This window comes from Callithrix jacchus, chromosome 18 (assembly GCF_049354715.1).
Source record: "Callithrix jacchus isolate 240 chromosome 18, calJac240_pri, whole genome shotgun sequence".
Lineage (NCBI taxonomy): Eukaryota > Metazoa > Chordata > Mammalia > Primates > Cebidae > Callithrix > Callithrix jacchus.
Genome location: NC_133519.1, coordinates 39,845,703 through 39,869,597, shown reverse-complemented (window position 1 = coordinate 39,869,597; position 23,895 = coordinate 39,845,703). Strand labels below are relative to the sequence as shown.

Genomic DNA, 23,895 nt, shown 5'->3' with positions numbered 1-23,895 from the left:
TGCAGAAAGGCAAGATGACCCCACTGCACTCCAGCCTGGGTGAAAAGCTTGCAGAAAGGCAAGATGACCCCACTGCACTCCAGCCTGGGTGAAAAGCTTGCAGAAAGGCAAGATGACCCCACTGCACTCCAGCCTGGGTGAAAAGCTCGCAGAAAGGCAAGATGACCCCACTGCACTCCAGCCTGGGTGAAAAGCTCGCAGAAAGGCAAGATGACCCCACTGCACTCCAGCCTGGGTGAACAGCTTGCAGAAAGGCAAGATGACCCCACTGCACTCCAGCCTGGGTGAACAGCTTGCAGAAAGGCAAGATGACCCCACTGCACTCCAGCCTGGGTGAAAAGCTTGCAGAAAGGCAAGATGACCCCACTGCACTCCAGCCTGGGTGAAAAGCTTGCAGAAAGGCAAGATGACCCCACTGCACTCCAGCCTGGGTGAAAAGCTCGCAGAAAGGCAAGATGACCCCACTGCACTCCAGCCTGGGTGAAAAGCTCGCAGAAAGGCAAGATGACCCCACTGCACTCCAGCCTGGGTGAAAAGCTTACAGAAAGGCAAGATGACCCCACTGCACTCCAGCCTGGGTGAAAAGCTCGCAGAAAGGCAAGATGACCCCACTGCACTCCAGCCTGGGTGAAAAGCTCGCAGAAAGGCAAGATGACCCCACTGCACTCCAGCCTGGGTGAACAGCTTGCAGAAAGGCAAGATGACCCCACTGCACTCCAGCCTGGGTGAACAGCTTGCAGAAAGGCAAGATGACCCCACTGCACTCCAGCCTGGGTGAAAAGCTCGCAGAAAGGCAAGATGACCCCACTGCACTCCAGCCTGGGTGAACAGCTTGCAGAAAGGCAAGATGACCCCACTGCACTCCAGCCTGGGTGAACAGCTTGCAGAAAGGCAAGATGACCCCACTGCACTCCAGCCTGGGTGAACAGCTTGCAGAAAGGCAAGATGACCCCACTGCATGCCAGCCTGGGTGAAAAGCTTCCAGAAAGGCAAGATGACCCCACTGCACTCCAGCCTGGGTGAAAAGCTTGCAGAAAGGCAAGATGACCCCACTGCACTCCAGCCTGGGTGAACAGCTTCCAGAAAGGCAAGATGACCCCACTGCACTCCAGCCTGGGTGAACAGCTTGCAGAAAGTCAATATGACCCCACTGCACTCCAGCCTGGGTGAACAGCTTGCAGAAAGTCAATATGACCCCACTGCACTCCAGCCTGGGTGAACAGCTTGCAGAAAGGCAAGATGACCCCACTGCACTCCAGCCTGGGTGAAAAGCTTACAGAAAGGCAAGATGACCCCACTGCACTCCAGCCTGGGTGAACAGCTTGCAGAAAGTCAATATGACCCCACTGCACTCCAGCCTGGGTGAAAAGCTTACAGAAAGGCAAGATGACCCCACTGCACTCCAGCCTGGGTGAACAGCTTGCAGAAAGGCAAGATGACCCCACTGCACTCCAGCCTGGGTGAAAAGCTTGGCTCAAGCACAGCTCTTCTGAGTATGACCCAATGCCTGATACTACTTTATTCTTAGAAATGGCACTCACTATACCAGCCTATATGGTTTTCTAAAATACTCATTCTTCAATGACAGGTCACATAAGTGGCTACCAATTTTGCTTGAAGTTAACGTAAAAATCTCAGTACCGCTAGAATGAAAAAGAAAACTGAAGCTGCTAATAGCAGTATTATGCATTTGCAAGTAAGTTATGTAATTATATTAATGTATTTATCTATTGTATCTATCACACAGATAAAATATATATCGGCATAGAATTTTAGCTTTCACAGATCACAAAATTTTCACAAATCAAAAACAAAAAAAAATCTGTGCTCACACGGTGTTCTTAACTTTTTATTTTGCCAAGAAAGGACATTAACATTTTAAATGTTTCAATTCAATTTCAAGGTGAACAAATTTAGTTTCATGAACAACTGCTATTATTTTCCCATGATGCTAATCTGGTGTAGATTCTCTCAAGGGCTCAGCCCCGGCCCATTCAGGAACACTGCCGCAGAGGAATGTCAAGTCTACCCTAACACTTGCAAAGCTTCAAACGTCCTGAAACATGTGAATTTGGAAGCAACTGAAACACAGGTTTCACCAGTTATTCACGGGTTATGCAAGGTGGCAAGAACTATTAAAGTGCCATTTTTATACCAAACATAGATGTTTTTCATTATGTACAGAATATAAACAATACTGTATTTCTAACCAAGATCACAGGACTTGAGCACACTCACAACACAGAACAAACAGCAAACTGATGCTAAGAGACAGGAAATGTTAGGAGAATTTGCCTTATATGCCCCTGAAGCAACCAGACACCCCTTTGAATAAGCACAAAAGAAAAAAAACTGCTCACTTAGCAAAACTGAGTTTATAAGTCCATAGCGCATAGAAGCAAAAAGTTATAAAAATAGCACACCCATAGAGTGAGGGTTGAATGTCTTTTTAAAAGCACTTTCATATAGTTTTTCTCAGGTAATTGCTGTAAAACTTTCACTTGAAAGGCAGTATTACCCCCATATTACTGATGAAAAGACTGACGCACATTTATTTATTCAGCTATTCTATAAATACGAGGAGGAGTTGAGTGTTTTGCCTGCAGTCGTGGGGCTCATGGCAGCAGGGGATCCAGTGGCTATTCCCCTATCCTCAGTGAACATATCAGAGCCCAAGCTGATGTAGACAAAAGGTAAAAAAATTTACCAACAGAACGTGTCTGAAGAAACTATAGAGTGTGTGTGTGTGTGTGTGTGTCTATGTGCACGCATATGCGTGCATGTGTGCGCATGGGAGGGTTGGGGAAAGGAGGAACAAGTGAGTCTCCGCTTTAGGGGCTGTCTTTCGTCAAGTATCGTCACCAAAGACAGGACATGCTTTTTTCTTCACTCTGTTCCCAAGTCCCCATCATGCCTCAGATTGCCTCTTTAAGAGCATTTCAGAGCCAGGTTCTAAGCTAAGGAGGCTAGCTGTGTCACAGAAATAAACTGCTAATTACACATAAACCATCTGTAAACACTGAAATAAATTACCTTTCCCCTATTTTGCATTGTTTTTTTCCTTTCTACCTGTCACAGGAGGAGGGAGCTGAGCTAGAGGGAAGCAGGACGAGCAGAGGCTGCAGCAGCCATAGTCCCTGCAGACAGCAGCTCGCTCTCTGAGAGCAGAACCTGTGCTGCATCTCCTGATAGCCTGGCAGTCTGGAAGACACGGTGTCTTTGGTGGGTTCCAACAGCCACTCTGTGAAATCAATCCATCAGTGGTTATTTACCGAACACTTAGCCATGTCTACGGGACTGTGATTGATGCCAGGAGACAGAACATTTAATAAGGAAAAGGCACATAAGCACCCAGAAGACGATGAATGATACAGGAGAATCTGGGAATGAATGCTACTGACATTTAGCTCTGGGGGAGAAGGCTCAGGGGAAGCATCTCCTCTCCTTTGACTCTCTCAGGGAGAGTCAGAGCTGGTTCTGTGGAGAGGACGGCATCAGAGTTTTAGAGGCAATTCCAAGAATGTGCACTCAAGGTTGGCGCAAATGGAAACTGCACAGTGGCTAGACTGAGAGGCAGGAAGGACCAGCTGAGAGGAGCAGATGCATGCAGTGGGCCAGGGGAAGACGACACTTTGCTTTGCTTGTCTATCCTAGATGGTTTTCAACATTTTTAACTAATAATTTCTCACGAGTGCTATGCGCCAGGCATGTGCCAAAGGCTTTATCCATGTTGCCTTACTTAACTCTTACTACAACTCTAGGAGGTGGGTACCATAATCATCCTCACATTACTGATAAGAAAATAAAGGCACAGAGATTAAATAAGTTGCCAAAGTCCCAGAGTGGGTAAAGTGAGACTGGGATTCCTAACCACTCTGTTCCAGCACCTTTGGCATTAGAAATCACTTTTCTCAAACAAAATCTTTATTCGAACGTCCATGCATAAAACTTACAAAAATGGGACACCTTTTGGCATAAATTTTATATATTTAATATAAATGTATTCATAACACAGAACATTTACGCAATATCACTCAGAACATGAGGTTGTTTCCCGGAAGATGAAAATCTGAAACCAGGGTTATAGATGACTATTGCAGTCTTGAATCAGCTTTGGCATCCAGCTTATTTTTGTATTTTATTTTAGTTTCACAGTATTGAGAAAATCTTGAGTCACACAGAAAGGTAATAGTGTGATCACTCATATCACTTTACGAAGGCAAACAAGCTGAGGCCTGATTCTTTAAAAAGACTAACACAGAACTACAAGCTTTCTAATCAATACCAGATTTATACAAAGCTCAAAGAAATGCAGACGTAGCAAAGGGAGCTTGACTCCAAGGTCGGAAGAAAGAAAAGAATTGAGCCAGTGTGACCATGGGTGGTCTCTGAGTGTGAAAATCTGATCTATGGCACATTGACTACGTGTGGCTTTTGTTTTTTTTTTTCATTTTCTATTTCTTCAGTTCTACAGTGTATCTTTCTTTACAGTGGAAGGTTTTGTAACTCAGAATATACGAATATATAACATACAGAATGCAGTGGTTTTTCCCCCGAAAAAATTTAATAATGCTTAAATTTAATAACAGAATTATTCCATTTTTGATAGAGTATATCATCAATGGCATCGTGGATTCAAGAAAATGTGGTAGTTAAAAAACATATTTTAAAAACTAAAGTCGAAACAAATTTTATAGGTGCCATCAAGACCCATCCGCAGGTATCAGCTGACAAGTCCCAGGTTCGGGATGAAGGCCACGGCCTAGGGGCAGTGCGCGGTGAGAGTGGAAGGGAGGAGAGGGAGCACCCGCGAGCCACCTCAGGAGGACAGAAATGCAAGTGGTCCTCTCCGACCATCGCAGGGGCTACAACTCACCCCCTGGCTCCTGGGGTGAGGAAGACTGCACGCTGGAAGGATGGGCACTGCCTAGGGTCCCTGCTTCTCAAGAAAAGGGGCACTAGGAGAAGCTGAGGGAACAAAAATCAGAAGACATCCTAGGTCCTCTGGCACTGTTCTTGTCACTGTGGCTTCTTTACCTGATTTCACTGTTGTGATGTCCCAGAACATCAGACATATTCCAATGTACATGATAAACCAAAGCTGTACTCATCAGTCCAATACCGTATCTTTTTTTTGTAATTAACTCCACTACTCTGCCTCCTCATGAGTGCACATAATCCTGTTTCCTCTTGTGTACAGACAATGGGGCTCAAGGTGGAAGGCAGGGGAGAGTGCAGGTTCTCAAGAGTCCCTTTCAAAAGAGCTCTCCAGAAGTGTACATGGGGCGCCCAGTACTTGGCACCTTAAAGGAGAAAGGATCCTGTTCAATCTTTCCCTCTCGTTGGGAGGGAACTGAGCTGTAATTGGGAGCACATGTGTCAATCAACAGGGAAAGCTGCAGCTGAAGCTTCGTGGTGGAAAAGAAGCTGAAATCTAACATAGGGAACTGGAGACAGGCAAAAGTCTGTTTTCAACAGGCATGAAATGAGGACCAGCCAAGGAAAGGATGGTTATGGGAAAGTTACTACACCCAACCCTTCCCTCCCACCAAAAGGTTTGGGTGTACTAAATTTCAAGTCAGTTTCTGAACCTTGTCCCTAAAGAAAGGTAAAAATATAAAGTGGCATCTAAGTGCCCAGTGGGTAAATGATGCCTTTGATCTGTTGTCAAGAGCTCTGACATCTTTGTCCAACGGGCTGCAATCCCATATCACGGGCTCCCCTTGAGTTTGCCAGGCTGCAGTCCCGTATCACGGGCTCCCCTTGAGTTTGCCAGGCTGCAATCCCGTATCACGGGCTCCCCTTGAGTTTGCCAGGCTGCAATCCCGTATCATGGGCTCCCCTTGAGTTTGCCAGGCTGCAATCCCGTATCATGGGCTCCCCTTGAGTTTGCCAGGCTGCAATCCCGTATCATGGGCTCCCCTTGAGTTTGCCAGGCTGCAATCCCGTATCATGGGCTCCCCTTGAGTTTGCCAGGCTGCAATCCCGTATCATGGCTCCCCTTGAGTTTGCCAGCTTTCACATTTCCACATGGACTCTCCGGAAGTTCACTTTATATTATTTTCTTCTTAGAGATGGGAACTCACTATGTTGTCCGAGCTGACCTATGATTCACAGGTCAGTCATAACACACTGCAGCCTTGAACTCCCGGATCAAGAGATCCTCCTGCATCTGCCTTCCAGGTAGCTGGGACTACGGGTAAGAACCACCCCGGGCGCGGTGGCTCACGCCTGTAATCCCAGCACTTTGGGAGGCCAAGTCGGGTGGATCACGAGGTCAAGAGATTGAGACCATCCTGGTCAACATGGTGAAACCCCGTCTCTACTAAAAAAAAATACAAAAAATTAGCTGGGCCTGGTGGCATGTGCCTGTAATCCCAGCTACTCAGGAGGCTGAGGCAGGAGAATTGCCTGAACCCAGGAGGCGGAGGTTGCAGTGAGCTGAGATCGCACCACTGCACTCCAGCCTGGGTAACGGGAGTGAAACTCCGTTTCAAAAAAAAAAAAAAAAAAAAAAGAACTACCACCCCAGGCTCAGCAGCTCACTTTAAATTATCCACTCCCTCCTCAATTCTCCCAGAGATCTCTGCTTATATATCTCCCAATTATTCACTATATTTAGTTTTCCCTGTTGTTACAAGTATGTGTGTGTATCCATGCACCCGACTTACTGCCCCTTCTAGAGCTAAATCTATCAACTGCTTCCTGAGAGCCCACTGTGTGTCAATCACTTTATGTTAGGCAAGCATTGAATAAAGCATGACCGACCTCATGGAGATCCACGTAGCGGGCATGCAGGCTGAAGGCAGAAGGGAGCCTTTTTCTTCAGTCCTATCTCATTTGCCTGCCATGTCTTCTTCCTACTGCCTAGCAATTACATTCAGGTAGAACAGCAGTTCTCAAACTTCAGTGTGGCCTCAAAATCATATGGGAGAGTGTGCTAAAAATACAGATTCCTTCCTCCTACCTCTAGAGAGGCTGGCCCACCAGATGTAGGGCAGGGCCCAGGAATCTGCATTTACACTAATTGCCCCTGGATTATTCCAAGATGGACAGCACTCTGAGGGGCATGAAAAAAATTGCTCTTAAGTCTTGGAGTGAATAATGAATTGGGGACAATGAATAGAGACCTCTTGGCTTTCCTAGTGTGCCATATACTGGCACTGTGCCATCCCCACCTGGCTGAGATTCTGTCAGCATTTGGATTCCAGAATGAAAAGTACCTGAAACAGCCACTGAGTCACCAATGCACCACCTCCAGTTAATTTCTGCCCCTCAGTCCTAAGGCCCTGTGTTGCCTGAGAACAGAAAGATCACGGTCCAAAGCTGCGTAACACATCAGGCACCTGAGGCCTTTGGCCATGGATTGGAAATTAAACCGCATATTAGAGTAAATGAAACAAAAAGGAAAAGAACCCTGAGCCAGCTTAATGGCTCTGCACAGACAAAAGACCAGAAGACGGGCCCGGTTAGTGGTGTGAAACTCAGGCACCAGATCAGGAGGCACATTTGGAATAAATCCCAAACATTACGCCATCTCTGGTTTGACAAAGAAACCAAGACAGAAATGCAATGAGTAGGAATAACTTCAAGGTGGAGACAGCTATGGATGGGAAAATAATAAGTGTGAGAAAGAAAGCAAACACTGGTTTCTTGCTAGGGAGGGAGTGGTGGGGAGAAGGCTATGGACCCCAGGCTCCCAGCTCAGCAGGCAGGGGCCAAGAGGAAGGCACTGTAGTGTTTAGAGAGGACAAGAAATTAACAGAACAGGCTGCCAAAGGCAGCATCAGAAGCTGCAACGTAAGTGTGTTTAAAAAAAGAGACAGACACTCTGAGGAGGAAAACAAGATGACAGAGTACAATGCTAGTGAGGTAGGTGGGCGGGCCTGGGGGGTTTCAGCCCCCATACGTTCCCCCAGTCTACATTCTGAATTGAGCTGAAGCAGCGCCAAGCACCCTGGGAGTGGTGTGGTAGAGGGCCCAGTGGTGGGCCGGCACCCGGTCACAGCTTACTCTGCACATGTGCGGCACATGCACACACTCACTCTCCTTCACTGGGGGCAGTTCGAGCACCAAATTAGAAATCAGAACATTTGGTTTCAAAGCCCACTCCCGACTTCCATGCAGCAGACAGGTTTCTTTACTTACTCCACAGACTGAATTTGTCCAGCAGATTCGAGAGTCACATTTCAAAAAGGGTCTCTAATCCACGTACTCTGTACTCTCCTTCCTTTTCAGTCTCTCCCCCACCTCTTTGCTCTTCATCCAGCTCAAATGCCATGGCTATGTTACACTCAGTCTCCTGATCTCGCATTTGATTGTGCTCACCTGGCGAAACTACACTCCTCAAAGCCAACTCTCCACCTACTTCCCACCTGAGACTCCGTGGCTGAATGTGACCAGAGGAAAACACACCAGGCTCACTGGTCTCATTTGAATGTTATCGCCACTAACTCCAAGTGAGTCCTTAAAGCTGTCCAGCAACCCGATGCATTTCCCTTCTCCACTTACTCCCTCAATCTTCTGGAAAACGATGCTATACCTTCTCTTCAAACTTTCAATATTCTCCTCCTCCTCCCCTCAGCTGATGACCTTACTTCTTCTTTCATTGAGAAAATAGAAGCAATAGGAAGAGAATTTCTACAAGCTTCCAACACCACATCTACCCACATACCAGCCTCTGCAGCCACTTGTTCTTCCTTTACTCCTAGTACTATGAATGAATGATTAGAGCTCCCATCCAAGCCAAGTCCTGTACCTGGTGTCTAGACCTCCCCACACCACACACACACCTATTCAAGGAAATCACCCCAATTCTCCTTCATCAACAATAATTTTTATCTCAAATGGATCATTCCTATCAGCAGAGAAGTGGTACTTCTTCCATGCTGTTTCCATTGCTCTCTTAAATCCTTCCCACTCCGCTCAAACTGCTCCTGGCATTCGGTGGTTCATTCTTAGCCTTTACCTTCCTTGACCCACCTGAAGCATTTGATTCAAATGAGCAAAGCATATAGGTAAGAGTTTTTGAAAGAGTAAATACAAATGGGAATTCAAGAGAATCTGTGGATGTAATTTACACAAATGGCCAAGAAAGGATTAGCAAGATACTCTAGTAAAAACCTTTTTTTAACTGAATAATCATATGAAAGGAAAAACACTTCTTCAGAGAACTGACTTGTTCATCCTCAACTTTATCCGTCTGCAGCGCTCTCTTCACTTGATCCCAGGACACCAGGTTTCTGAATTTTCCTCTTATCTCCCTGCTGCTCCTTCTCAGTCTTCTTTGCTGGTAACTGTTTTTCTCTTCGCCTTAACATCAGAACTCAGTCCTGAAATCTCCTCTCTTCCCTCTCTACATTCACTTCCTTGATGGTTTCAGCCAGTCTCAAAACTCTACCATATATATGCTGAAACCTTCCAAATTTATGTCTGCAGCCCAGCCTTCCACCCTCAACTCATTTATTCACCTTCTTCCCTATACTACCAGATCACATGAGCACAGCAAATTCCACACATCCTAACACCATTCTTCTCTTCCTCCCCACATTCTTGTCAGTTAATGGCAATTCCGCTCTTGCTGCGTTCTCCCAAACTCATATCCAATCCATCAAAGAACCCCATGAGCTCAACTGAAAAATATATCCAGAATCCAACCACTTTCAACCTCCTCCACTGCTACCTCCCTGGCCCAAGTCACTATCTTTTTTTTTTTTTTAAGATCCTTGCAATAACCTTGATTTGACTCCCTGCTACTACTTTTGCTCTATCAAAGGAGGTGGAGGGATCCACTTTCAAACACAAGACAGGTCATGCCACTCCTTTCCTCAAAACCCTCCACTGATTTCCCATCTCAGAGTAAAACCAGAGTTCAGAAGAGAGTTTGCAAGTTGAGGAGACCTTTGGAGATACAGGACAAACAGGTAGCAACAGCCAGAACTGCAGACAGTTTTGCATTCCTTCTGCCACAGGAGGGAGGGAAGCCAAGAATATAGTTGGAGTTTGACCAAGCAGTTGGCATTTGGGTGAGACCAAACGAAGCACGGATGACTCCAGGTTGCCCTGACAATGGGAACCCTTCCCCTTGCAATAAGTTATTATAACCAGAAAAGACACATGCAAATGAAGTTAATAGTAATCAATGGCAGAGCAACACAAGGTCAGGGAGGCATCTAGGAAGAGTCTGTGCTACACAAAAGGGAAGCATTTACATTGTATATAAAAAGGTTACACTGAGCCCACATGCTTGAGAGCTTCTTCCGGCTGGGTAAACCTGAAGATTCTCCTACTGGTTTGGATTTAAATGACAACAATAAAGCTTACATGTTTGTTGCACCATTGAAAGAAGGAGCACAGGGCTGGGAAATAGGGGCTCCCCTTCTCTTAGTGCTCCACATGAACAAATCCAGCAGCTGGGTGAACTGAGCCTTCCCAGAATGAGGAGTGGTAGAAATGAAAATCAATACATTTATATTTATATTTATATTTATATTTATATTTATATTTATATTTGCATCTTACTGGTTGTGGTAATGCTTAGTGAGACATTTTTCTTTATGCAGAAATACACATATATTTATACATGTATTTATAACACTAAGCTGACTAGTCATTCATGGTTAACTTCATGGTATACAACCAGTGTATATAAATGAGTATGTGTGTGTGTGTTTGTGTGTATGTGTGTCCAGGGACAGTCCAAACAGGTAGCAGACAACACAAACAGGTAGACAGACTTTGGGTGACAGTCCCCCTAGCCCTATATCCAGCCAGCAGAATAGCAGGAGGCCTTCAGTAAGCTGAAGTTCAATGACTGACAGGCTGAAAGTCAGAGTATGTGCGTCTGCGGGCCCTGGATGCCCTTGCCATAAAAGGGTTCAGAGGATCTGCAACTTGATCTCCTCTCCTCCCTCCTTTCCTTGGTGAGCAAAACTAGAGAAAGGAGCAAGATCACCGCCTGTGTGTAACTTCTAAACCTATGGTTGACAGGTAACTGGAGAGAGACAGGGATTTGAAGAGAGCACTCTAATAGCAGGAATCATGGCACTTTTTTCTTCCCATTTCCCTAGTGCCTAGGACAGTGCTTGGCATGTAATAGATGCTCAGTTAATAAACACTGAAAGAATGAAAGAATGAGCAAAGAAACGAATGCAGAAAAAATGAGCAGTTCCTCGGCAGTGCTCCTGCTCCTCCTCTCAGCACCATCTGAATCTTGGCTAAAGGGGACCAACAATCACGCCTGTATCCTCAACTGCGACATTTCTCCTTTCAGGCTTTCAATGCATTTAGCACATCACTTAGGTGAGTCTACACATATAATTGAAATGCATCACTCAAAGCCCTGCAAGTGACACCAGCCACTACAGGGCCAGTGCTGTAATTTCCAGAGGCGCCTGGCTAATTTGAGTGGCATGGCCTCAAGACAACCTTTACATCTCAAATGAGGAGTGACTGCCCTCATCAACTTTGCGTCCCTCCCCTCCTCCCTGCTGCCTCCCACAGCTGATGAGAACTGCAGAGTGTCCTCCAGGGCTTTCTGGGTCACACTTCATTCCCAGGCTTGCTAGGTGTAAGCTGGTCCTTGGGACTTCTTCACTCTGCTTTAGAGCTTTAGGATAATGGCCTGTGACTCTCTTCTGCAAAGCTTCAGTCCTGCCTTGCTCATCCTATATGGGAATGGATCCAGGCTAGCAATGGACCTCTATTAAGTACAGGTCCATTTTTTGCACAGGGCTTACACAATCCTTGCCCTCTGGGCATTGCAGTCTAGTTGAGTTTCTTCTGAGACACAGCATTTCCTTTTCCTCCAGTGTAAACTATATCCAAATCTCCTTCTAAAGGGTGCTTTGTCTAAGCCACCTATGTCCCACCCAATGAGTTTTATACAGATAGAATCAGGCTAAAAAGGTCTAGAGACGAACTGAAGGCAACAGAGAGCACCTTAAGGTAACGGCAGGTGGTGGAGCATACAAGAGGCACGATCATTCCAAAGTGGGCTGACCGAATGCAGGTAAGGGTACAGTCCTTCAAAAGCACCTGCTCCAACTGCTTTACCCACCTAGGATTCACATGCATCAAACCACATGCCTCATCCCAGCTCTCATTTCTGATCTTGGACTCTGCACCAGCCTTTGATAACTTATTAAAATCAGACTCTAGAAGGTGGAAGAGACTTCATAATCACTGTCTACCTTCTGTCCCCATGCAGGAATCCCCAACATCCCTGACAGGCAGCTAGACGGCCTTGTCTTATGCACCAAACACGTCTGATCATATGAATCACCTGGGCATGTGAAAAAAAGCACAGCTCACCAACTATACAAAGCTATACAAAACTAGAATCTCCAGAGAAGGAGCCTGTTAATCTGAATTTTCAGCAAGTGCCCCTGGTGACTCTCACAGGGAAGCATAGTTTTTACATGCATGTAATGCAGTAGTTCCTGAGAGTGGCTACATATGAGAATCAGAGAGGAAGCTTTTTAGAAAAGTCAATGACAGGCTTTCACCCCTAAATATTCCTACTTAATTGGTTTGGGATGGAGCCCAGTTGGTATAATTCTTTTCTTTTCATTCTTTTTTTAGTAAATTCTCCCAGATCCTGAGGGGGTGATAAACTTTTCTAAGCATCCAGCTAATTCTACTGTGCAGCCAGTATTATACATTAGTAGTACCCTTCATTATGCCCCACCACCGTGTCCAACCAACACGTTCTGTAACTCTCAAGCTGACCAAACTAACATGTTCACCCATCCAACACAGGATGTAATTTCCTATTGTATTAAGAAGCTGTCTATTTGCACTTAAAAGCAGGTTATGAACTGCTAAGGCTTGTACCAGTTGAGTCTTCACTCCTCACCCCAATACACATATATCTACAGCCCTCCCTGTCCCCGAACTAGCTGGACCAGACAACCCTAGCAGCCTCAGTCCAGGGCTCTTCCCTCCTCCTCCCCAGTCCACCCCCAGCTCTACTTACATTGTACAGCACGGTGGTCCACCCTTCCATGGTGATGCACTGGAAGACAGTCAGCACAGCAAAGAGGATGTTATCAAACTGGGTGATCCCATCATTGGGGCCAATCCAGTCCTTGCATTCATAACCAGCAGGGCAGCCCTGCACGCCACACGGGTGAGGGGGGTCAAATCCTTCTAGAATACCTGCAGACACATTTGGAGGGTGGGGGATAAATCACATGGTGATTCACAGGAGCTGGAAAGGACCCCAGGAAGCCACAGACAAGTAATTCCATTCCCCATGGAAAGAGGCCTGCCCTTCTCTGTCTCAGGCTCCCTCTCCTCTCTGGACTCTCTGCACCTCCCAGCTCACATATCACGTGCTCAGCCCAATGTTTCCCAGTCTCCTGAAGATGGAGCCTCTCCTCCGCATGGTCCCCCACTCTCTGCAAGCTTCATCCTCTATCCTCACCTGCTGTACCACAGGAACTTAGAGGACTGAATCATACAGAACACTTTGAGGAGAGGAGAAGGCAAAGTGAAATTTTCTAGCTTCAGACTCTAGGATGAGCCCTGAGTTCTTCCTGGGTTTCTTAGGGACAGTCATTAAACTATAGTCCTTTTAGGTTTTTTTTTTTTTTTTTTGGAGATGGAGTTTCTCTCTTGTTGCTCAGGCTGGAGTGTAATGGCGCTATCTCAGTTCATCACAACTTCCACGTCCCAGGTTCAAGCAATTCTCCTGCCTCAGCCTCCCAAGTAGCTGGGATTATAGGTAATGTGCAACCACGCCCAGATAATTTTGTATTTTCAGTAGAGAAAGGATTTTTCCATGTTGGGCAGCCTGGTCTCAAATGCCCAACCTCAGGTGATCCACCTATGTCAGCCTCCCAAAGAGGGGGTCTTAACACCTTGTTTTTCTAGCATGGACTGGTCTTGAATAAAATAGAAATCCAAAGTGAAGGTTCTTTCACTAAAAACATGGTAACTATTTGGGATTCTCCAGCCTGCCTCCCATCTCCTTTCCTCCTAGGATACTCGAAACTCAACTTGAAAAGAGCAAATGAAATAAAAAGATATGAGAATCTGGGGTTGTGTACCCTACCAATCTCCCAAGCATGATCGCACACCAAGCTCAGAGCTCCCTTAGCTCTTCCACACCATGTTTGGGTCAAAACAGAAAGTGAGGAAGATGATGAAAAGGAGCATGAAGGTAAAATGTCTCCACCGATCCAAAAGGGACCCAACTCTGACTCTGGACTCCTCCATTTCAGCGGCCTGTGGGCCAGAGAGGCTTATTGAAAAAGTACTTATTGATTCAGTCAGAGGCCGCTGTACAGAGTGTCAAGGGGTATTGATTCAGATATTCAGACAGATGGCTCTTTTTTTTGTAGTGAGGGAGACTGGGGTCTCACTAGTTGTCCAGGCTGGCCTCAAACTCCTGGGTTTAATGAGCCTGTAACTTAAGCCTCCAGGGAATAGCTAGAACTACAGGTGTGTGCTACTATGCCTGGCTCAGACTGATGGCTTTCGAAGTTAATTTGCATTGCCCTTGACTGTGGGATAGGAGATCCAAGACCACCTATCTGAAATCTTCCAACTATGTATTTCCTTTGCAATGTTAATGTCAAGTGAAGATCTCTAGTCTAGGTTGGTTGTGCCTCAAAAGGCTCCTGACTAGAAACTTCTGATTTAAGTCCAGGGTTGGAATAGGACATACCTTTCCAATGAGCCTCCAAGTGCCCTGAAATGAACCCCAGTTAACAGAGGGAAGACGGGAAAAGGAGAAGACAGAAAAGAGAGGCCCTACCTGAATTGTTCATGAAGCATGCTCGGTGTAACTTCCCGCTGTAGAACTCCAGGCCGATGATAGCGAACATCAGGATGGCAAAGAAGAGCAGAAGGCCAATCTGCAGAAGAGGGACCATGGCCTTCATGATGGACTTCAACACAATCTGCAGGCCTAGAAGGAAGGACAGAGAATGGCCAATGCAGCCATCCCTCAGCACCATCTGATAGGGCAGGATTGGCTTCATTCCCTCACTGGTTTCATCCATGCTGCCTGCTGGATTCCTCTGATAGATTAAGTTTATTTACGTGTGCTCCTTTCCTAAAGGAAATTAGGCCCAGCTCTTCTAGGCTGTAAAGACCACAAGAGCTGAGACAAAGTTCATCTTCCCATTCACTCTATCTCAGACCCAGTTCTCTCAGTCCCTGTTGGGGAAGCATAGTGAGCACAAACACTGTTCAGAAAATGCCATATCCTTTGACCCACACATTGCACTTCTAGGATTCTAGCCAAGAGAACAGTCAGAGATTTGAATAAAGATTTAAGTAAAAAGATGTTTGTTGCAGTACATTGACAGTGAGAGAAAAACTGGAAATAGCCTATTTTTATTTTTTATGTCATCCAGCAACATAAAACATAAAAGTGGTTAAATAAATCATAGCACATGTAAGAATTTTTGTTTTGAGACAGAGTCTCGGTCTGTCGCAGAGGCTGGATTGCAGTGGCGTTATCTTGGCTCACTGCAGCCTTGACCTCCCAAGCCCATGCAACCCTCCCACCTCAGTTTACTGAGTAGCTGGGACTACAGGAATGAGTCACCATGCTCAGCTAATTTTTGTAGTTGTATTTTCTGTAGCAATAGGGTTTCACCATGTTGCCCACGCTGGTCTTGAACTCCTCCTGAACTCAAGCCATCCGCCCGCCTCAGTCTCCCGAAGTGCTGGGATTACAGGCGTGAGCCACTGTGCCCAGCCAAGAATTTTTAAGGTTAGGAAAATACTTATTTCAGGATATACAACTACAATATATGTAATGATTTCAATTATATTAAAATGCACAGGAGAAAAGCAGAAAACACTGAAATTCTGACAGAAGTGATTTCTGAGTGAAAAGATAAAGAATGCTTTTCTTTTTTGTTTTCTTTACTTTCCACATTTTCTGTATGTATTTTCCATTACCTTTTATATTTGCAAAAAGTTAAATTGAAAAGTAAAATGTTATGCCAGATTGCTCCAACTCCACTATTCATCACCACTGGGGCTTTTCCCCAGGAGGAATGTTTGTTTGTTTATCCCAAATTCCCTTAGACCTGGATCCAGCTGAGGACACATCAAGAAAGTTCTTAGCAGAGCAGAAAGAACGGCAGATGCTCACTAGGTATCCCTGACACGAGCTTCAAGGGCCGCAGGACACGCACAGCCCGGAGGGTCCTCAGGTCCACATGAGTGTTGAAGTGGGTTCCCGCAGTGGCCAGGATGCTGCAGACAGAGACACAGAAGGGTCAAGGTTACCAGTCTGGCTTTCCCCTCTTTTCCATGCAAGAAGCGGGGCTGCGGCAGGCTCAGCCTGGAAAGCACACAGCGCTGACGCCAGCTGTATGTGGGCGCACCTGAGCTTGGGTGAATCACCAGTGGCTCCAAGTGGAATTAAATTTAGCCATCTGGGTTTCACTTTGCACAGAAAGAAAACTTATCATCATACCAGAACCCTAGTTCCAAATCCCGAGCAAAACACAACATCTGTCCCATTCCTGTACCCAAACCTTGTCCCCTTTCTCCTCTCTGCCCCTTTTCAAACTCCTCCTCTTTCCAAGCCACCAAGCCCTTGTATTATTTTATTTCAAAATTTTCTTAGGTTCCCCTGTCTATCTCCTTCAGGAAATTTCTCTAGATTAACTCCTCTCTACCTTGACACTTAGAATTTTTACCAAACAAATCAATTACACTGATCCTTACAATGGAGAATCACTTCAATGGTCTTCACATAGTGTCAGTGTTTTTATAATTGCACAAAACCACTCTTTGACCCTAATTGGATTTCTTTGTTTCTATTTTTCTACAATCCACAGCCATATACAGAAACACACGCACACACAAATCCATAATTCTATTAGATTGTGTACACCAGAGAGACAACTTATTTCATATAATCTCATGACATTTCAGGGTCTTTGGAGAGACAGGGATATATGTGCCTTCATGAAAAACACAGCAAAAGACTAAGAGCAGAACAAGTAAGTTTAAGTCTGACTCATTCTGTGAGAACCGGGTGACTCGACACAAGCCTCTCAACCTCTATGAACCTCACTTCTGTCATCTCTAAAATAAGGGGATATCATGGTCTAGTTATAAAAACAAAAAGACATGGTATTTAATATTACAATATACTGTGTTTGGAAGACACAGTCGTGAAAGGAGTCTCCCCCACCCAGGCAGCACAGAAGACTGTGCTGTGCACCTTACCGTCATTACGAGAACCAGAAACAATGATCCCATTTCTTGTGGTTCTCTATTCCACACCTGTCCTTGAAGTTTCTCCTTCTCTCTCCCCTCTTTCTCTTTCTCTATTTGTGTCATATTTTTCAGTTCTTCAAACTACAACATGCACATAGACATTGGGCTAATGCAAAGCTTACTAATATTAATAAAATACTAATTGAAAACACGCTCATTTTATTCTTCTTTCTGTTAAGAATGAAAGAAAATTTCTCTCTCATAACCCCCCCAGAACAATCCCTGCTACCCGGAACCATCAGGAAATGAGGCATTCAGAAAACCGTGTTCCTCTATAGTCAAAGGGTGGCAAGAATGGCTTGTTGTTTATTTCCGATGGAACCTCTCTGAAATAGTTCAAGTATTAAAGAAGGTACCAGAAATGCCTTCAATATTTGACATGTCTTCAATCTCAGAAAGAAAACGATATGGAAAGTGCACGTCCTGTGGACCTCGGAAGCAGATGTACAATCATTAGGTACAAATCATACAGACCAGGACAACAGAATCACAAGGGGTAACTGACACAAGGAGTGCTGTCAACAGCCAAGCAGACGGCTTCATGTGCTGAACCTTCCCACAACTCCAGGTATCCGGGAGCCACCTATGAGCATCGCGAGGAAGTAAAGAGGGTTCCTACATGGGCTGAAGGTTATATCCAAAACCAGTAGTGATTCCTGTCAACCTTAAGATTCTCCCAGTCTACATTCATAATACCCAAAAATAAGAAGCAGAAAGAAATCCTACTCATAAAGAATCTCAGGAGCTAGACAACGTTTCCGAGTCTTCCCTTGTCTCATGACTCACACTTCCATGCCATTGTCGGAAAAGGGGTGACTTGGGGGAGCAGAGTCTTCCACACTGCTTTTGACTCTATCTTCCAAGGCCAAGGAAAGACATTAAGGAGGGGGTCATATAATTTCTAGTAAGTAGGGAAGGACTAAAGAGAAAAAAGAACAAGGAGACACATGGAAAATAGAACTGAAAAATATGACAGAAATAAAAGAGAAAGAGACCAGAGACAAAGAGACACTTCAAGGATAGGTGTGGAGATAAGAGAATCATCACAAGAAAAGGGATCACTGTTTTGCTGGTTCTTGTAATAAAGGTAAGGTGCACAGCACGGTCTCCTGTGCTGCCTGGGTGGGAGACTCTCCCTTCACGACAGTATCTTCTAAACGGTATGCAGAATATGAGTTGGAAATTAAACTTCTGTTTCCTAGGATACTCAGATACACATGAGACACTCTCTTCATATCCTAAACAACCCTGCTGGAAATGAAAATTTCCTCTTCAACCCTGAGTTTAACAGGTATGTTTCAGAACACAGTGGTAGAGGCAGAAAGATAAAATTAAAAGGCAAAGACGCTCAAATGTAGAGGGGAAACATGGTAGAGAAAAAGAAGAATGAGATGATAGAAGAGTCAGCAGTAAAAGAAAATGTAGGGATATAAACAGGAAAGGAAATAAAAACTAGGGAGAGAAGCAAAGGTCAGAGACATGGAAAAGGGAACAAAAGCAAAGCTAACTTGAAAGAAGGAAGAAAAAAGATGGTATTTGTTGCGGAGTTTCACACAGCCAGCCATGACGTATGCCCACGTCACCAAGTTAGTCCTTGGCTGAAACTAGCTGCTCCCCAAACTCTCCCAACCATGCTGCGGCCAGGGCTATGCAGCTTGCAGCCTCGTGCTGTCCTGGCCCTCAGAATTTTCTTTCCTTTCCTCCAGTGCAGGAGGGCTACCAGCTGGGTCTTTAACTGATGCGCACTGGCCACAGGCTACTTCCTAACTCCCACTGTCCAAATACCCCTTGAGGCAGGAATGACAGCTGGCTCCCCTGTTCACCTGTTAGAAAGCAGGAACAATGGGATTCTTAGAGGAAAAAGAGCCCTGTTCTGGGCTCTCATAATGTGTCCACCTCTATCACTGCCCTAACCACATACTAGAGAAATTCTGTTTTCTCATCTGCCTCTCCCACTAAATCTGAAACACCTCTAATGGAGGCACCATTTTATTCATCGCTACCCCCAAATCCTAGTCCAGTGACTGGCAAGTAAGAGACACTCAATAAAAGCTTGATGAACTGAACTTGAATTGCACTGATTAAATTAATAAATTTGTTGAAGCAGAGGTCAAAAAGAGAGAACATCAGGAAATTCTAGAACTTACTATGAGAAGAATAGGGTAGCAAGCTTGGATACTATTCCAACATCCATGTGTTTGAGTACACAGGAGAGTACTGAAAATCTATCCTCAAGCATTTAGAGTCTAATGAGGGTCCATTTGACCCAGCAATCCCATTACTGGGTATATACCCAAAGGATTTAAATCATTCTACTATAAAGACACATGCACATGTATGTTCACTGTGGCACTGTTTACAATAGCAAAGACCTGGAACCAACCCAAATGCCCATCAATGATAGTCTGGACAAGGAAAATGTGGCACATAGACACCATGGGATACTATGCAGCCGTAAAAATATGATGAGTCCTTTCTAGGGATGTGGATGAATCTGGAAACCATCATTCTCAGCAAACTGACACAAAAACAGAAAATCAACCACCACATGTTCTCATTCATAAGGCGGGTGAACAATGAGAACACATGGACACAGGGAGGGGAGCTTCACATGCTGGGGTCTGTTAGGGGTGGCCAAGGGAGGGACAGTGGGGGGTGGAAAGGTTGGGGAGGGATAACATGGGAAGAAATGCCAGATGTAGGTGACGGGGGGATGGAGGCATCAAACTACATTGCCATGTGTGTACCCATGCAATAATCCTGCATGATCTGCACATGTACCCCAGAACCTAAAGTGTAATAAAATATAAAATAAACACACATAGATAAAATGTATCATCTTAAAAAAGATTTTAAGTTTTGAGGTCCATGTGCAGAACATGCAGGTTTGTTACGTAGGTAAATGTGTACCATGATGGTTTGCTGCATGTATCAACCCATCACCTAGGTATTAAGCCCAGCATGCCTTAGTTATTTCTCCTGATGCTCTCCTCCCTTCCCCCCATCCCCTACCCCTTTATCGGCCCCAGTGTGTGCTGCTCCCCTCCCTGTTTCCATCTGTTCTCACCAGTCAGTCCCATTTATGAGTGAGAATGTATGGTACTTGGTTTCCTATTCCCACATCAGTGTGCTGAGGATAATGGTGTCCAGCTCCACCCATGTCCCTGTAAAGGATATGCTCTCATTCCGTTCTACGATTGCATAGTATTCCATGGTGTACATATATGTACCACATCTCTATCCAGTCTATCATCGATGGGCATTGGCTTGATTGCATGTTTTTGCTTTTTCAAATAGTTCTGCAATGAACATATGGGTCCACTGTTCCTTAGTCCAGTGTGTTGCTAAAAATACCAAGGTCAGAGTTTTGTGATTCTAGGGCCACAAATCAAGTGCCAGCAGTAGGATTGCTGGGTCAAATGGTGTTTCTGGTTCTAGATCTTTGAGAAATCACCACACTGTCTTCCACAACGATTGAACTAATTTACATTCCCACCAACCATGTAAAAGTATTTCTATTTCTCCACAACCTCACCGGCATCTGTGATTTCTTGACTTTTTAATAATCACTATTCTGACTGATGTTGAGATGGCAATATTCTCGAAAGACTCTCTTACTGAGGACTGGATGGATCCTTTCTTGTGGGATCTTCCCAGTTCTCAGTAAGAGAGCTAGAGAGAAAGAGGAAAGCATGGAAACTCGGAAGTTAGAGACTTGCGTCCCAGCAAAGCTTAAGTATTGAAGTACACACAGCTCAGCAAAACCATAGGCCTGTAAGTACCAGGGCTTAATCAGGCGGCTACTGGAAAAGTAAAGAGTAACAGCTCTTGACTCTCAGCCTAGTGGAAGTAAACAGACACAGAAAAGAAATAAATTATAACACGCCGTGAAGCATTATAACAGAGTTGTTTACAAAGTGCTACGAGAATGGGAAATGCCACAGTGACAAACACAGGGTGATTGTTGTCTATTAGCATTTCAAATGGTATGTCATTAAACCTTCAAAACTTTCCTCATATTGCTATTGTCTCCATTTCATAAAACAGCAAGCCAAAGCTTAGAAAAAATTAAGTTGCTAATAAATGGCAAGACCAGGAGTTAAAGTCCGTTCTCTTCTAATGTCAAAGCCAGTCCTTACCCCACTCTGCCATTATGAGCGTAATGTTTGCCCAGTGCTGGGTTGTCCACTGTTCCTTAGTCCAGTGCGTTGGCAAAAATACTAAGGTCACAGTTTTGTGATTCTAAGGTTGCAAACCACCAAGTGCCACAGATCACTTGCCATGTCTTCTCACTCTCAGGACCAGCAGAGACAAGACTCCATGCACCTCTCTTAATTACTACATACAAAGCAGCTTAATGGCAGGTGATGATTCCTCCAGCATTTCTAGATACATACAGTGGAGAGACACACATGACACAAAATCAGAGTGAGGCCACTGAGAATAACTCCAATTTTGAGTTAATAAAAGCGTAAGCTCTCTGCCGTCCCAGGAGGCACATGTCTGTGCTCAAGAGCAGAAGCATGTTTTCCATTTCTTTTGTCACTTTAGGCACATGGCCTGGTGGAAAGCTCTGCACAGAGGGGTGCTTAATGCCCACTTTGCCCCCACAACAGAGGACAGTCAGAAAGCACACTCAACCCTCTGACCACCACCAGCTCAGGTATCATGCTCTGCACACAGTCAAGTTCAATAACCCTCTGACCACCACCAGCTCAGGTATCATGCTCTGCACACAGTCAAGTTCAATAACCCTCTGACCACCACCAGCTCAGGTATCATGCTCTGCACACAGTCAAGTTCAATAACCCTCTGACCACCACCAGCTCAGGTATCATGCTCTGCACACAGTCAAGTTCAATAACCCTCTGACCACCACCAGCTCAGGTATCATGCTCTGCACACAGTCAAGTTCAATAAGCCTCTGACCACCACCAGCTCAGGTATCATGCTCTGCACACAGTCAAGTTCAATAACTGTTTCCTGTTAGAGATCAAGGCTCAGCCCACCTCGAATGCTTTTACTTTTAGGTGTCAGCAAGAAGGGAAGAGAATGGAGATTGAGACGATCCTGACGATGCAGCTCAAGTCTTTCCTGTCGTGGCCACACTGCAGCAGCACAGCAGAATGGGACAGAAGTAATGTTCTGAGCAAAAAGAACTAAATCATCTCTTCCCAAGTTGGTCACCGAAAGAATTCTTCAAGCTTGCATTCCCTGTGACCCCGGGGTCTTTCGTAGCCTCCTTGTCAATCCAGGTCTGCAGTCTCTTTCCTTTTTTTTTGTTGTTGTTTTTGTTTTTTTTTTTTTTTTTTTTTTTTTTTTTTTTGAGACGGAGTTTCGCTCTTGTTACCCAGGCTGGAGTGCAATGGCGCGATCTCAGCTCACTGCAACCTCCACCTCCTGGGATCAGGCAATTCTCCGGCCTCAGCCTCCTGAATAGCTGGGATTACAGGCACGCACCACCATGCCAAGCTAATTTTTTGTATTTTTAGTAGGGACGGGGTTTCACCATGTTGACCAGGATGGTCTCGATCTCTTGACCTCATGATCCACTCGCCTTGGCCTCCCTACAGTCTCTTTTCAAAGGCATATTCCAGTGTGCAAATCCATGCCTGAAATACCCTGAAGCAGTGGTCACAGGTCCAGGAGTGCCAGCTATAATGCAGGACACCCAGTTAAGTTTGAATTTCAGATAAACAAATAATTTTTAGTGCAATATTTGTAGAATGCATGGACTATTCATTATTTATCTGGAATCTAAAATTCTGATTTAATGAGATGTCTTATATTTTTATTTGCTAAATCTGACAGTTACACTTGAGTATTGACCAGAAAAAGAGCTCTCTGCCTAGTTGTTACCCCAGCCCTAGACAAAATTTCCAAGTTCCCTTCTGGGAGGAGACGCGAGCCAGAGGTCTTTTGCCATTAGGTCCAGGATTTCTCCCGAGCTCCAGAAATTACCCATAGAAACACCAATGGAGAACTTCGTCACGTTTTTGAAAGACAGGCTGTTCATCAGCATTTGTGAGAAAAGGCTAACGCTAGCAAAGGATGTTAGGTTTTAACCAGCCCATGTGATGAGGAGACCCTGAGGAGGCAGCAAGGGACCTAATGCAAGCCGAATTTCCAACAGAGTTGAGTCAGAATATCATTCCCATGGGTGGCTGACATAAATGAGTTGCTGTGCCCATTCAAAAACACTCCATCGTGGTTGGTTCCTTTATCTGTCATTCCACTTTACCTGTCATGTCCCTCCCTTTAACTCTCTTGGATTCACTTCTTGCTCTCCAGCCTCCTTCCTCCCTGGAATGTTTCTCCTTTGCCTTCTCTCTGACTAAATAATATGATTCAGACCTCAGGGCCCAGACGACATTCTACCTCCTCCTTGGAAAAGGTCTATGACCAAAAGCTCACTGAACTAGTATTCTGAGAAAGGGGGAGGCACATGTTTTCCAGTCACACTGGCTAGATTCAAATCCCAGTTCCATCACCTATACTAGCTGTCTGGCTTTTTGCAATTGCCACACTGAGCTACATTTTTCTTATCTGGAAAAAGGGAATAGTGCCTTCCTAAGAAAGTTAAAACAAGGATTTAAAAAAATAGTAATGCTTGCGAAGTTCTGCGCATAGCACTGATTTACC

At 45.0% G+C, this 23,895-nt stretch overlaps 1 protein-coding gene across 21 annotated transcripts in view; it reads right to left on the bottom strand.

Annotated features, from left to right (window-relative positions):
* The window catches only part of CACNA1E (calcium voltage-gated channel subunit alpha1 E), a 515,845-nt gene that overhangs the window by 223,468 nt on the left and 268,482 nt on the right, over positions 1–23,895 (bottom strand). For all 21 annotated transcript variants that reach the window (XM_054247624.2, XM_054247625.2, XM_054247623.2 and 18 more), the window contains 3 exons: positions 16,115–16,218; positions 14,762–14,914; positions 12,977–13,158 (listed from right to left, as the gene is read on the bottom strand). In XM_054247624.2, coding sequence (XP_054103599.2) covers positions 12,977–13,158; positions 14,762–14,914; positions 16,115–16,218 — 439 coding nt within the window. The remainder of the gene's footprint in view (positions 1–12,976; positions 13,159–14,761; positions 14,915–16,114; positions 16,219–23,895) is intronic.